The sequence below is a fragment of the Cajanus cajan genome, chromosome 3 (assembly GCF_000230855.2).
Source record: "Cajanus cajan strain Asha chromosome 3, NIPB_CcT2T_4, whole genome shotgun sequence".
NCBI classification, from domain to species: Eukaryota; Viridiplantae; Streptophyta; class Magnoliopsida; order Fabales; family Fabaceae; genus Cajanus; species Cajanus cajan.
Genome location: NC_138519.1, coordinates 79,803,965 through 79,817,951, shown reverse-complemented (window position 1 = coordinate 79,817,951; position 13,987 = coordinate 79,803,965). Strand labels below are relative to the sequence as shown.

The 13,987-nt window shown below is 28.6% G+C and overlaps 1 protein-coding gene across 1 annotated transcript; it reads left to right on the top strand.

The window, feature by feature from the left end:
* Positions 1-5,378: 5,378 nt before the first annotated feature.
* On the top strand, positions 5,379-5,864 carry LOC109798396 (E3 ubiquitin-protein ligase ATL9). Its single transcript, XM_020358690.3, has one exon. It carries the CDS (start codon positions 5,379-5,381, stop codon positions 5,862-5,864), a length of 486 nt encoding a protein of 161 aa, XP_020214279.1.
* The last annotated feature ends 8,123 nt before the right edge of the window (positions 5,865-13,987 follow it).

Below are 13,987 nucleotides of genomic sequence, written 5' to 3'. Positions count from 1 at the left end.
TTGAAATTTTAAACATAAACTATTGTTAGTCATGCACCTTATAATTGACCATTAATTGCTTTTTGATGCAGGAAGCTCTTGGTGACTATTGGTGTATTATTATATTACTTCAGCATGACTCCATTCGTTGTTCCTGTGACTGTTGATTAATCAAAAAGCTAACAAGACTTGGTTGGTTGGGTCAGCTTCAAAATTTTCAAACATGATAGACATACTTCTAATAGAATATCCTGAATGGCCACCTGAAAAAAATACTAATCTAATCAATAACATAATCACTGACGATTGTAGAATGAAAACAAAAGCAATACGTTTTGACGAGTATTTTAAAAGTTAGATTAATTTTAAAATAAACATATTGAAAATATTATAATATTGATAAAAATAATGATGTAATTTTATGACTTGAAAATAAATACCGATTCATTTCTATAATAAATATTATTTTAACTTATTTTACACATGTCAACAAAAATTAATATTTAAAAATATAAGAAAGATAATAGTATTTTTGTAAAACTTTGAGAGACATTTGATACATACAATGATTCTTTTTTATTTTTTTAATGAATTTGAAGTTGATAAAGTTATTTTCACATTTAATTTACTAAAAAATAATTTTTATTCGTTTCCTAAAAATTATTCTCCTGTGATAAGTAAATATGTATCATTTTTAAATAAAGATAATTGATTTTCAAGTAGCATACATAAATATTTTAAAAAACATTTGTAATCAACTAAACACATTTTAATAATTCTTATACGTCATGATTATCAACATGTTAAGTAATTTATGAAGTAAAATTTTGTTGAACATAATTGTTTTTTAGTTTGATATTTTTATATAAATACTCATTAATTATAAGTTAATCATTCAAATATTCTCGTGAATATAGGAAAAAATACCTATTCATATTAGAATTTACGAGCTAGAAGATTTATTACCATCAATCATTTTCTCTTTATTTAACAAATCTTAAATAATAAAAAATACATTGACAAAAATAATGCCACATCATTTTATAAAATAATATTTTTTTTAAGAATATGAAAGATCAACCGAATATATGAATTGTATTTATTTTATAAAATTAAAGCTTAAATTCAATATATTTTTAAAAGTCTGGTTCAATCAATTAATATATTTAAAAGTCTATTTTATAATAACAATGTTAAATATAGGTTAATAAACTTAATTTTAAATAAGTTAACAAGCTTATTTTTAAATACGTGTGTGATTTTTTTTTAATTTACGTGATAAAAAATAGTTTTGATCTATTATTATTATTATTAATATTATTAAAATTTAGAATTTAAAATAAAAAAATTAATATAAGAGAGTGACAATTTATGTACACTAACACACATATAGATATAATGAAAGAAGATAACTTCTTTAACAAAAAGAACTTTATAAATATTTTCTATATTTCATTTAAAATATTTTAATAAATAAAAAATCATGAAAATAAAGAAAATGAGTAGACGAATATGTAAAGGTTAAATTTTTTATTTTATTTTATTTTTGATTTTGTATGAATAAAAAATGTAAAACATTTAAATAAGAATAGCAAAAATGTCAAAAACAAACAATTTAATTTTTGTATTAAAAATTTATTTATTTAATTGTATTATTAATAATGTAATGCGTATATTTTTTATTATTATATTATATAAATAAATAAATTATGTTATCATGTCTAACATATTTTTTTAATAATTAAGTTAAAGTCTAACATTTTTAAATAAATAAATTTTTTATAAATTAAAATTTACCTTTTTTATTAAATACATCAATATAGTCAAATTTTAAATAAATCAAATCATAAATTTCTTTTTAAAGTCTAACGTATTCTCTTTCAAGATTATGTATCACTAAACATTTTTAATAATGATTTGACCGCTTTAATTTTTATACTCATCTTACATTTTTCCATATCTTTCTTTCAATTTTGTTCCTCTTTCTTCTTTCTCATTGCATATTTTGAAATTCACAAATGAACATTGCAGACTTGTGATGGTTGATGGTTAAAGAAATTTTATAAAAAGAAAGATACATTCTTAATAACTTGATTCAGATATATAAAAAGTAATGAACCAACAGTAATAATACCATTTTTTCTCTCTAGATTACAAACACCCTTAACCCAGAACCTGATGAATTAATACATGGTCATATCCATCACCTTTAATTGATAGTACTATTTAACTCCATACATAACACATAAAAGTGCATTGAAATTTTTCATCAAAATGCACATGAAGACACTCTAGAACTTAAAAAGAAAAACAACTAGCTAGGTAGCAGTTTATTCAGCAGAAAGAAGAGACAAAAACCGAAGAATCTGCGACGGTTTCTCATCTCCCTGGACCCTACATGAACGAATAAGTCGGAGAAATCACGGAGAAGATCCACCACCTGGCACTCCATGCACCATCACATCTTTTGGTCCCACAACAGCTGCGACAGTTTCAGTTTGAGGTTGTTCCGCTTCTGCTACGACCACCTCTGCACCTCTCAGTTGTTGTCGTTCTTCAGTTTCAGGAGTGAGGCTTTGGCAACAAATGGGACACGACAAGCGAAAGGGTAACCATGCATCGATGCAAAGCTGGTGGAAAACGTGTTAACACTTTGGCAGCATCTTCAGGGTGCCGTTGTCTTGAAAGTAGTTCAAGCACACCACACACTCATCATTGTTACCACACATTTGAGGTCCTTCAACCTCGAGTAGATGAAGACTGGACACTTGTCCATGACACGGCGTCTGAGCAGGTAGCCGGCGACGAGTGTGGTGGTGACGTCAGGGTGTCTGTAGTGGAGCCAGTGGCGTAGGTAGATTTCGCCCAAAGTGAAGAAGATGACACCATTGTAGTCATCACAGCCAGTGCAGTTCTCTTCTTAGGGTCGCTGGCAACGGAGGAAGAGGGAAGGGTTGAAGGGTTCACAGGAAGCTTTGCATATGCAAGCCAGATAATGGGCACTAGGACCACCGGGAAACAGCTACTCCACCCTTTGAGGTGCCTCCAACGTAGCGATGAGATTAGTCACTGCTGTATTCCAGGGATAAATAAAAAAAAAAAAAAAAACAATTCTAATTTATAAAAAAATTAATATCTTAGATTCTTTTGCCATAAAAGTATATATATTTTATAAAATTATATTATATTATATATATATATATAAATATTAGAGACTATTTTTTTTGTCCTTACTAAAAAAATTTCTTCTGGAGTTGTCAGTGATTGTTTTCGTGTCGAGTAGTCAAATAAATATTATCCCTTATTATCATTTTACATACTCATTCAAAAAGATATAATAAAGAGAGAAAAAAAAGGGGGTGGGGTGGCACTTGTAAATCATGTAACTGTCCAAATTGGAAACAACTCATATAACTGGATGAAGTCAGCAAATTATACTTTGTATCATATAGTGAGGTTAAAGACAAATAAATTTGACTACGTGTATGTGATGTGCTGCTATTGAATCTCCATTGTTTCCTTCATATATGGATTTCTTCTTCTCTTCAATGATTTTATTCTAGCACTTTTTAATTTTGGCTATTTAATTTTTTATTAATTCATTAGAAAACTGTATACAAGTATATAACAAATAAAACTATTATCAAATTCGGACGATTATTTTAAGATTATTATAAGGTGTTGATTTGTGCACTTTTAAGTATTTAACCCATGTTATACATGCATTTACCTAGAGATTTACGTATATTTTTTTATTCAAAATATTTATAAAATTATATGAGATTTGGTTAAAAAATTTAAAACTATATATATCATATTAAAATTTAAATAATTTATAATTTTTAAACGTCAAATATAAAATACTCAATTATTTTAATTTTTTATTCATTTTATAAGATTTAAGTTTTGTAAATAATATTTTGAATAATTTTAAATATAAATATTAATTAAATTAGGTACACACTGTATATTGAAATTTAGTACTACTTAACATATATTAATTGTCATTTTAATTGACAATTTATATTTCATCAATACTTTCGTAAGATGAACTATTATAGGTGTTTATTAGTATTAAGTTTTTTTTATGCATCTGTGTCTTTTTAACATAATTCTATAGTATTAGCTAATCATATATAGAAATATATTAGTGATGATAAATATTTAAAATCATCATATTTTTTTCTGAATATTTCAATCAGTTCTGTTAATTAATTATAAAGTAGCTTCATGTTAAAAGTACCAATTCTAATATTTAATATAACTTTCCATTTTATAAACTAATAATGTTAATAAGTATGGAAAGGAAAATATGTATAATAAGAGGGCTATAACTAAATATAAAAATATGCATAAGATGAAGGGCATAAAAGGAAATGTATTGTATATTGAATAGTAAAAATTTTCTAAATTTTGTATGTAGTGCATACGAGAATGTAGAATTGACACTTGAACGTAAGTCAACTTAAAAAAAATAAAAAATACCGATCATCGGAATATATCGTGTCACTTTCTTATGGTGCCGCTACGAAGACCTACTCAACCCAACTCATACGTTACCCTTCTTAACATGTAACCAAACGCCTCCAAATATAATAAACGACTACGTTTTTATTTTCTTCTTCTAAATTTAGTTTTGTTTTTAAGTTCTTCAACAATTTTTTTTTTTATCTTTAGTCTTTCAAGTTTTTCTTAAAGAACAAAAATTTGATATTAAGGTACCAAAATATTAATAATAAAAAAAGTTAAAAGACTAAAATAAAATTAACAAAAGTTTAGGACTAAAATTAATAAAATAGAAAAGATCAAAAATTAAAAGCAAAATTATAAAAAATTTAACGACTAAAAGCACATTTAAACCTATAAAATAAAATAGTATATCTTATATATTATCACTTCTTATATACATATATATATGAGAATGATTCACTTATTTAAAAAGTAAGTCTATAAATTTAATATATTTAATAATTTATATTTTATATCAAATTTTAATAATTTAATTATTAATTTAAAAATTATTGATCTATAAATTAAATTTATAAATTTTTATAAATTTTAAAAACTTTGATATTTAATTTAATCGATGAATAATTATTTAAGTTATTTTATACATTAATTTGAATTTATATAACGAATTATCAAATAATTTTTAAAGTTTAACAATTTAATCTATACATTTTTTAATTTAGTAATTAAATAATTAAAATTTAATATAAAATATGAATTATTAAATAAAATAAAATAAATTAAACTTAGAATAAGTTAAACATGAGATATTAAACATGTCCGGTCTCATCACTCTTTGTGTATATATAATCATGTCATCTATGTATCAACACACATAAATTGAGTGGCTCCTTCCATTTGTAGAAGAAGGTGGAATCGATAGGAGATAGATGGATGTGTTTGAGTATCTGTTTGTGGTGATGGTAGTGGGAGCTCTATGCCATTCGAGCGTTGATGCACAAGGAGTCCCTCCCTTTGGCGTGCAAGCCATACGTGAAAACTGGAAAGTGACATTGATCGTCACCTTCTCCTTTTTGTTGGTTGCCTTTATCTTCTTCCTCGTGTTTCGCTTTCAATCGCCTCGTTCAAGCCACGAGTGCAAAAACGAGGACACACCCAACAACAAGGTGATTGAAAACTGCCCCATCTTCGTCTACGCCACGGCGAAGGAGCTCAAATTAGGAAATGAGGCGATGGAGTGCACGGTGTGCTTGAGCGAGTTTGAAGACAAGGACACCATAAAGATGCTTCCAAAGTGTGCACATGTTTTCCATCAGCAATGCATTGATAACTGGCTACCCTCTCACATGACCTGCCCCATTTGTCGCCACAACCTCACTTCCGACACCATTCATACCCCATTCAACACCAATTAGGTATTCCATCTGTTGCATCATAACATGTCTTGTAAATATTAATAATAATATGATTAGTTTATGTTCAATTATATCAAATAATTTCGGACCATGTTTATTAAAGGATATAGAGTTTATTGGAGTTCATAATTATTTGGAAGGATATGGAGTTTGAAGAATGGATAGTCCATCGGAGTTCTCAAGATGACTGGTTCTACTGCTATATATTAATATTTATTTTATAAATAAATTTTAAAAAGATTGACTTAGGTTAATAAATTTTATAAGATTAAACTAGGTTGGATTGTGAATTTTAATGAGGCGGTGGTTCTTGTCCTCCTCTGCCTAGTGATGTTGTTTGTTCATGAATTCACTTAGAATGCCGTCATGAAAGGTCGAGGGAACTCAGCCGCATATTCGTTCGACTTGATTGGCGATTTTGTCTTTTCTCTCTGCACTATAAATTGCTATGTACAAAGCTAGTTTATTTTCAATCAAAAATGTATTGTGACCAGTTTTTGAAGTGTTTAATTGTACCCAAAAGAGAGAAAGAGAGATATGAAAGAAATAAATATAATTAATGATCTATTATATGTGACGGAAAAAAATGACGACAATTAAGTATTTGAATGAAAGATGTCAAAAAATTTTAAAAAATATAATTTAACAAGTTATCTTTCAAAATTGGCTCAACTTACTTAATCAGGTCAAATCAAACTAATTAACTTTAAATATAAAATTTTTTTTGGGCCAATTCGGGATAGTATGATAGGTTAAATTGGACAATTAAAAATTAGGTTTACAAAGTATATGTCCTCTTTGACTTAATTATTTATTTATTTTTTTAAAATTACATGTAAAATTATTATGAAAAGGAAATTAAATTGACAATTTAGCATGAGTTGATGGGTTAATGGACTAAAGAAAGTAAAACTTGTGTAAAAGTCAAATTACGTCGATTAGTCCATTATTTACGTTTTACATATTGGATTAGGGTGACCTATTTAATTGTTCTAATCATAATTTATTGCAAACAAGATTATAAAAGAAACAATTGAATATGATACGAAACCTATCAAATCTTATGATTTTTGATAATTTTATCTAATAGGTGAGATTGTATTTAAAAGAGTGTATGTTCCCTATGTTATATATACATACTTCATATTGGTTATTAATTTTCATATCAATAACTAATATTCACTTTATCTTCTAAATTAAAGTTATGTTGGGTTCAACTTATTTTAAACTTTAAAGTTACTTTAAAATTTAATATAACAATAAAAGCTTAATTTTATATGTAAAATAAATTAATATATGTGATGATTGTTTAATTAAAAGCCCATGAAGTACATAAATATAAAAACATGTCAAAATTAAAATTATGGTAATTTTGTCCTTAAATTAGTGTGCATATATGATATGTCATCATCATTATTTTTAAGCTTTTAAATTAACATGCCTGTATATGATGGGTTTGATGACTGTCATCACCATTAAATTAATTAATAAAAATCATGAAAAAATATATTTATTTTAAAAATGAAAGACTAAAAATAAAGACAAAAACCTAAAAAACGAACTTTTATGTACTTACAAAGATTAAAAAATATGTTTAACCTTTAAAGTTATTCATTATAGAACTGGACAGGACCATCCTGGTGCATCTGTTTGGCAACGGGAAAAGGAATGAGGTTGGGGGCCCAATTTGTGTGATTACACTAAGCCATGTTTCAAGTTGAGCTCACAGTGCCAAATCCAAATGGTTCATAAAATATACATCTCCCTTTTTTCTATAAGTACACCTCCTTTTAAAAAAAATAATTAAAATTTTAAAATATTTTTAATTTTACATTCACAACATTTAATTTAGTACTTTTTTTCACATATCTTTCCATATTTTTTCAATTTTTATATACATTTCCTTATTTTTCCTTCACCCTACCTATTTTGGTAGCATGTAAAAATTGAAAGAAAAAAAAAGTGCGTGAATAAGAAGAAGAAAGTAACAAATTAAAAGTTGAAACTTGAAAGTGTAAAATTAAATTTATTTAAAAAATTATAATATTTTATAACTTTTTTTAAAAGAAGGAGGTGTACTTATAAAAAAAAAAAAGGAAGTATATATATCATGAGCCAATCCAAATAGACCAAGTATCAGGCCCCATTGGACCGAGGCCTAATCTAACACCTCAAACCACAACAAAAACTAAACGGCAAATATATATTCCTTTCTAATAGACATGCCTCTCTTCTTGATTTTTTTTTTATAAATTTTTTAAATACTATTTTATTTTTTTTAAATAAATTTTATTTTCTCCATACTCCTTTCTTTCTCTACTTTTTTTTCCTTATCACTCTTTATATGTCTCTACTTTTATTTATTTTTATTTTTTTTCTTCAACAACACTCATCTTGTTCATTTATATTATTTTTAAATCTTATAGTTTTTGCACTTTTTTTTTAATCCTAATTTTTTTAATTTATCTTCAATATTGGATATAAGATTGTGAATTGTATGAATATATCATTTCCAAATGTATGACCCGTTAATTTTATAATAATTATTCATCACAAAGTAAAAAAAAAAAATATTTTTTAACAACAAAAATGATATATTTTTTATTATTACAATTATGAAATTGTAATTTTTAATTCTTAAATATTCTTTTGATAAGTACTTTTTAGAAAAGAAAAAAAATAGTATTCTAAAAAGTACTTTCCAAAAATAGTATTCTAAAATACATTTTCAGAAATATTTTAAAAATAGTGTTTAAGAAATAAATAAATAAAAACAGACATAAAAACTGTATTATTAATTGATGGAGGTGTATTTAACGAAAGTGAAACTGAACCAATGGGCCAAAGCTTAAACCTAGGCCTGCATCTAGTGGGCATGGGTGAATCTGAATGATGAATATGATGAGGGTCATGAATTTGGAAGGAATGATGATAAGTTTGACAAGTGAATAACAACATTAAAGTGTGGATTAATATTGAGTACAGCTCGCAAAGACGAAAGAAGAAAGAAGGGAATTGAAGAGTGAGATGAAAGAGCACTAGAGTCTAGAGTATCTATCTATTGAGACATTTCTTATCACTCACACTTTTAGTTTTGTCTAATCTTCTAGCCTGTACTGTCTCGTGTCGCTTATGATTGAGACTCCATGCATCACTGTAATTGTCTCATAACAACTCTAACGTAAAGAAAAAGATATTTGTCCCAAGTTTCCAGCTACAAACAACACAAAGTGAACCAAGAGCTGAGTCGGCACACCTTGTTTTGTCTCGTACACGTGCTAAATACACCATCAAATGTTCAAATCTCGACTCACCCTCTCGACTAATCTGCATAACCTTCCAAAATTTGGTGCCTATTACACAAGCAAAAACCACACAACACGCAAGACCCACACAAGTTTATCATAATTGCAAAAGGATACCAATTTCACTTCTCTTTCTCTCTCTCTCTCTCTGCCTCTCTACACACATATAGCAATTTCAATTATCTCTATAGTTAATTCATATGGATTCTTTTATTTATTTGTAATCACCTTCTTATAAGTTACAAAAATCTACCACACTAATCTTTACTCTAAAATCTAATTAATTACTTTTAATGGAGTATCACTCCCAAACTCTTTTTTCCTCTGCAAGTTTGCTACATATGAATTTGTTTGATTAGGAGGAAACAACACTTGGTGTTAAAATAAAACCAAAGTTTTCTTAAGAATCATGGTAGGAGCTCAATTTTATGTCATGTGTATGAATTTTTTTTTTGACACCAATAGGAAAATGTTTTATTTAAAAGAATAAAATTTACTTATTGAAAGGAAGTAATATTTAGCCATTGGATGGGAATACTTAAAGAAAGAAAGAAATTCGAGTTAAACAATATATGTTTAGGGGTTTAATAGCCCAATATTTTACTTCACAAAATTAAATCTTCCATGAGTATACACACATGAAAGTGGTGTATTTATTTCAAAAATGCCTTTCAATTAATTATACATTGATTAAGGAACCTTTTTTTTTAGAATTCAAATTTAGTTATAACCAAATCAAAAATGTTTAACGAGTCATATATTGATACCAATGATAGTTGACACAAATGACAATGACATAGATAATTGTAACTTATATTCTTTAATTTAATTAAGTTGTTCAAAACTTGATTTTATATATAGAATAAAGAATGTGGAGAAAAGAATATTTACATAGTTTGTTTATTGCCTCCAACAGAGATTAGTCATTGACTACTGATCACACATGCTATACGTAAAATATTTTTAATGAGATGTTTCAACGAAAATTTATTAATATAAATATTGTTTAGGTTTTTTTTTTTTTTTTTTTTGTGTGTTAAGAAGTAATTAACGAAATTCCTTTTAGTTGTTAAGTTAATATTAAAACAGCAATTTAGATAAGGTGTTCCGTGATAAATGAATAAATAAGAATTGAAACATCAGCATTTAAAATTTAAAATTCTAAAAATTACTTACTTATTTCTTATTCAAATTAATAGGGCAACAGAAATTACTTTGATCTCTTAAAAAAAGAATGTGTGAATTTGTTTGCTACATCAGGTATTAAATATATTATAGCTTTCAGCACGTGTCGATATTTTGGACATTGAATTAATAACTATTAACTATATATATATATTTTTTAATAATTGAGAGGTATAATTAACTCTTCTCGATCAATTTATTATATTTAAAGAGTAAGGTAATATGTTCTATTATAACTTCATATTGAAACTCAAAATTGGAATCCTATTTTTATTAAAGAACATAAATATTAACCAATTATTACAACAACTTTTATATTAAACTAGCAGAAAAAAAAAACTCTATACCTCCATAAAAAAATGTGTTTTCCTAAAAAAAAGTGGATGATAATTTTTTTCCATACATTTTTTTCTATTTCATTTTTAAAAGATATATTGGTGAAAGTACTACAAGAAATATTATATATAGTAACATACAAAAAATGTCACTATAAATATAATATATGTAAATATAAATAATAAGTTTATTTGACATATTTATATAATTTTGGTGTTGATTTTAAATGCAATTCAACAACATATGTTATATGTAACGACCCGCCATGGTCTCTACACTTAGTGGAATCGCACTACTGCTAGTAAAATTAAGAGAAATATTAAGCTGGATAACTCATACATACATGTACAAATAAAAATGAAAATAACTAAGTTTCTGATTATAAAATAAAACTCCATATATGTACAGTCATCCCAAAAATAATATTTCATAGTGTCGGTCAAGCACAGACAAAACCGTTACCCATAATGGTAACTCTAACACGAGGATCAAAACTCCCTGTCTCGCAGCAGACACTTCAACTCCAAGCTAGCCCTGACTGCTCTCATACCAAGTATGATCATTGCAGTTCCACCACATGGAAACAGAAGGGTAAGCTAGAGTTTAAAAAAAATCAATCATACAAGTACAGACAATAGTCTATACCACACAATCATCCAACTATCAATCATGTTCATAGAGTCACACCATACTCTATCCAATACTACTCATGTATAACATACAATCCATCAATCATGAAGCTAAACACCACAGACTTCATCATATTAACAATCATGTAATAAATGTATCTCATGACAGATATTAATGCATATCAATCATCATCACAAACGGTCATACAGTTCAACATAAAAACCCAACTCATTCATACAACTTAGAAATAACTTTAATACAACAACAACAACAACAATATACAACTTAATATTTAATGCGTCGTCACGCATGTACAACCGGGAGATCTCTAACAACTGAGGTTGAGCAGTCTAGGTGGCATAAACCCTACCGAATCCAGCATTTGACCTATCTCAATCAGGTCAGGTATAGAACAACATTAGGAACTCCGAAGAGAACCAGGTATAAACAATAATAGTCGATTGCTCAGGTGTGCCACTTAGACTCGAAGGTCCAGTACTACTGTCAGGACAAAAGGGTTTGGGTATGAGCCTACCATGGCCTTGGCTAGCATCACCAATCCACATATGGAGTTAGCCCACTCACTGTCCTCCAAGTACCACGCACCCTCCAGTACCTAGTCAAAGACTACATCTCTAACTAGATACCTTACTCAAATTGGTCATTCAACCATGACATGGATCGACTATTTCCATGTCGCCCACACGGTACTAAGGGATTCAACTTTAAAACAACTTTCAATTTATTACCTTAGTACTATGTATCTCAACATAAGACATGTATCTTCACCATATGTCCCCAACTTTTCAACTTTACAACAATAGACACCATAATAACTTTACAACAATAAACATCTGGCCGCTTGTAATCGGTATAGCTCAGCCTGACCCCTATATCGTGGTCGCTTTGTACACGTGTGCCTCGACCTTGCCCACACACGGGATCAACTAAGTCCTAGAGGAGAACAATACAACATCCACTCTAAGGGACAACTTCCCCAAGGGGGGTTTTTCAACAAATTGGGCTCTCAGAGCACCAGAACTATCTCAATCCACACAATGGGATGGGCAACTTCGAAAACATATCCCCTAGTCCTAGTGATCAACAACTCATCATCACAAGTTAATCAACTTAACAACTTAAGCAACATACAACTTTTCAGCAATAGACATCTTAAAAACTTTACAACAATATACATCTTAACAACAATAGACAACTTACAATAATACAACAATAGACATTATATACCAGCTTGACAACTTCTTATTCAATCATACAACTGTAATCAATACAATATCAACTTAATGCAACTTAACAACTTTATAAACAACTTCAACAATATAAACAGCATAAATCAACTTAAGCACCCAACAACTCAACTATTTCAACAAAAGAACATCATGCATAAAGCTTCCCTAACTCTCCTGAAATTAAACAACCTACATTCTAGCTTCCCTCACCTGAAGATTGGCTCAAAATAGCCAATAACTGAGAAGAAATAGAATTCCCTTCCGAAGCTCAACCCGGAACTTCAATCCTCCCAAAGCAAGCTTCCTAAATCTGAATTTCAAGAAAAGACAGAAGGCATTAGTGATCTAAAGGAGAAAAAGAATCATACAGAAAAATTTGGGAGAGAAAGGAGCTCACAGACCCATAGTCCTTATCTCTAAAACTTCTCTCTAAAAACTTCACTTTCTCCTAAACCACCAACCCCTATTTATAGAGGTTCCGAAGTGGCCAGAACACCCTGTTCCAAATCCAGAACGACCCGTTCTGCACCCCTTCATCACATACAAAATTTACATGCAGAACGGCCCATTCTGGGACTCATCCAGAACGACCCGTTCTCCATCCAGAACGGCCCGTACTCCTTCCGGAACGGCCCGTTTTGAGATTTGGAACGACTCATTCTCCCTCTAGAACGGTCCGTTCTCAACTACTTTTTACAAGTCAATTTAGTAGATGGAACGCCTCGTTCCAGTTTGGGAACGGCCCGTTCTAGGTTACTAAATCACCTATATTGAACTTTTAGACCTTGTGAAACAACTTGCTACGTTACATTATATATCATTATAACTTATATTACGCTTTTAACAATTATGAGAATATACATATGAGTAAAAGTAATTTTAAATAATAAATATTTGGTCATTATAAAATAATTTTTTTATAGTGAAGAAATATAATTATTCTTTAAAAAGTGATATTTTCTTTATATATTATTATAAATTATAGATTTTATCCTTAAAAAATAGATTGAGGAGAAAAAAAGTTAGAATAAAGTAAAGAAATATATTGATCTTTTAAAAAGTAAGATGATATGTCCTTTATAAATATATAGGTGAATAGATTAAGATTTTGAGTGTATAACTTTTAGTCTTGTAATGGAGAGTTGGGGAATTTATTTGGGAACATATATGTAGAGAATGGGTCCCTTGCTTCTGCAATAAGGGGAAAAGGAGGAGAGGAGGAATGTTTGCTCATGTCTTTTATAAGTAAGGGGGTCGCAAGGGAAGGGAAAAGGAGGACAAGAGTGGAGCAACCAGACTCAAAAGCTAACACCAATGAAATTGATTTTGGCTTCCACATACCACGCTTGGCCTCCAAAGTTCCTCCCACATGCCATTATGAAAACAGGACATAGACATCAGATATAGTGCCGGCTTC

Coding starts and splice junctions, on each gene's coding strand:
- LOC109798396 (XM_020358690.3), top strand. CDS start 5,379: ATGGATGTGTTTGAGTATCTGTTTGTGGTGATGGTAGTGGGAGCTCTA.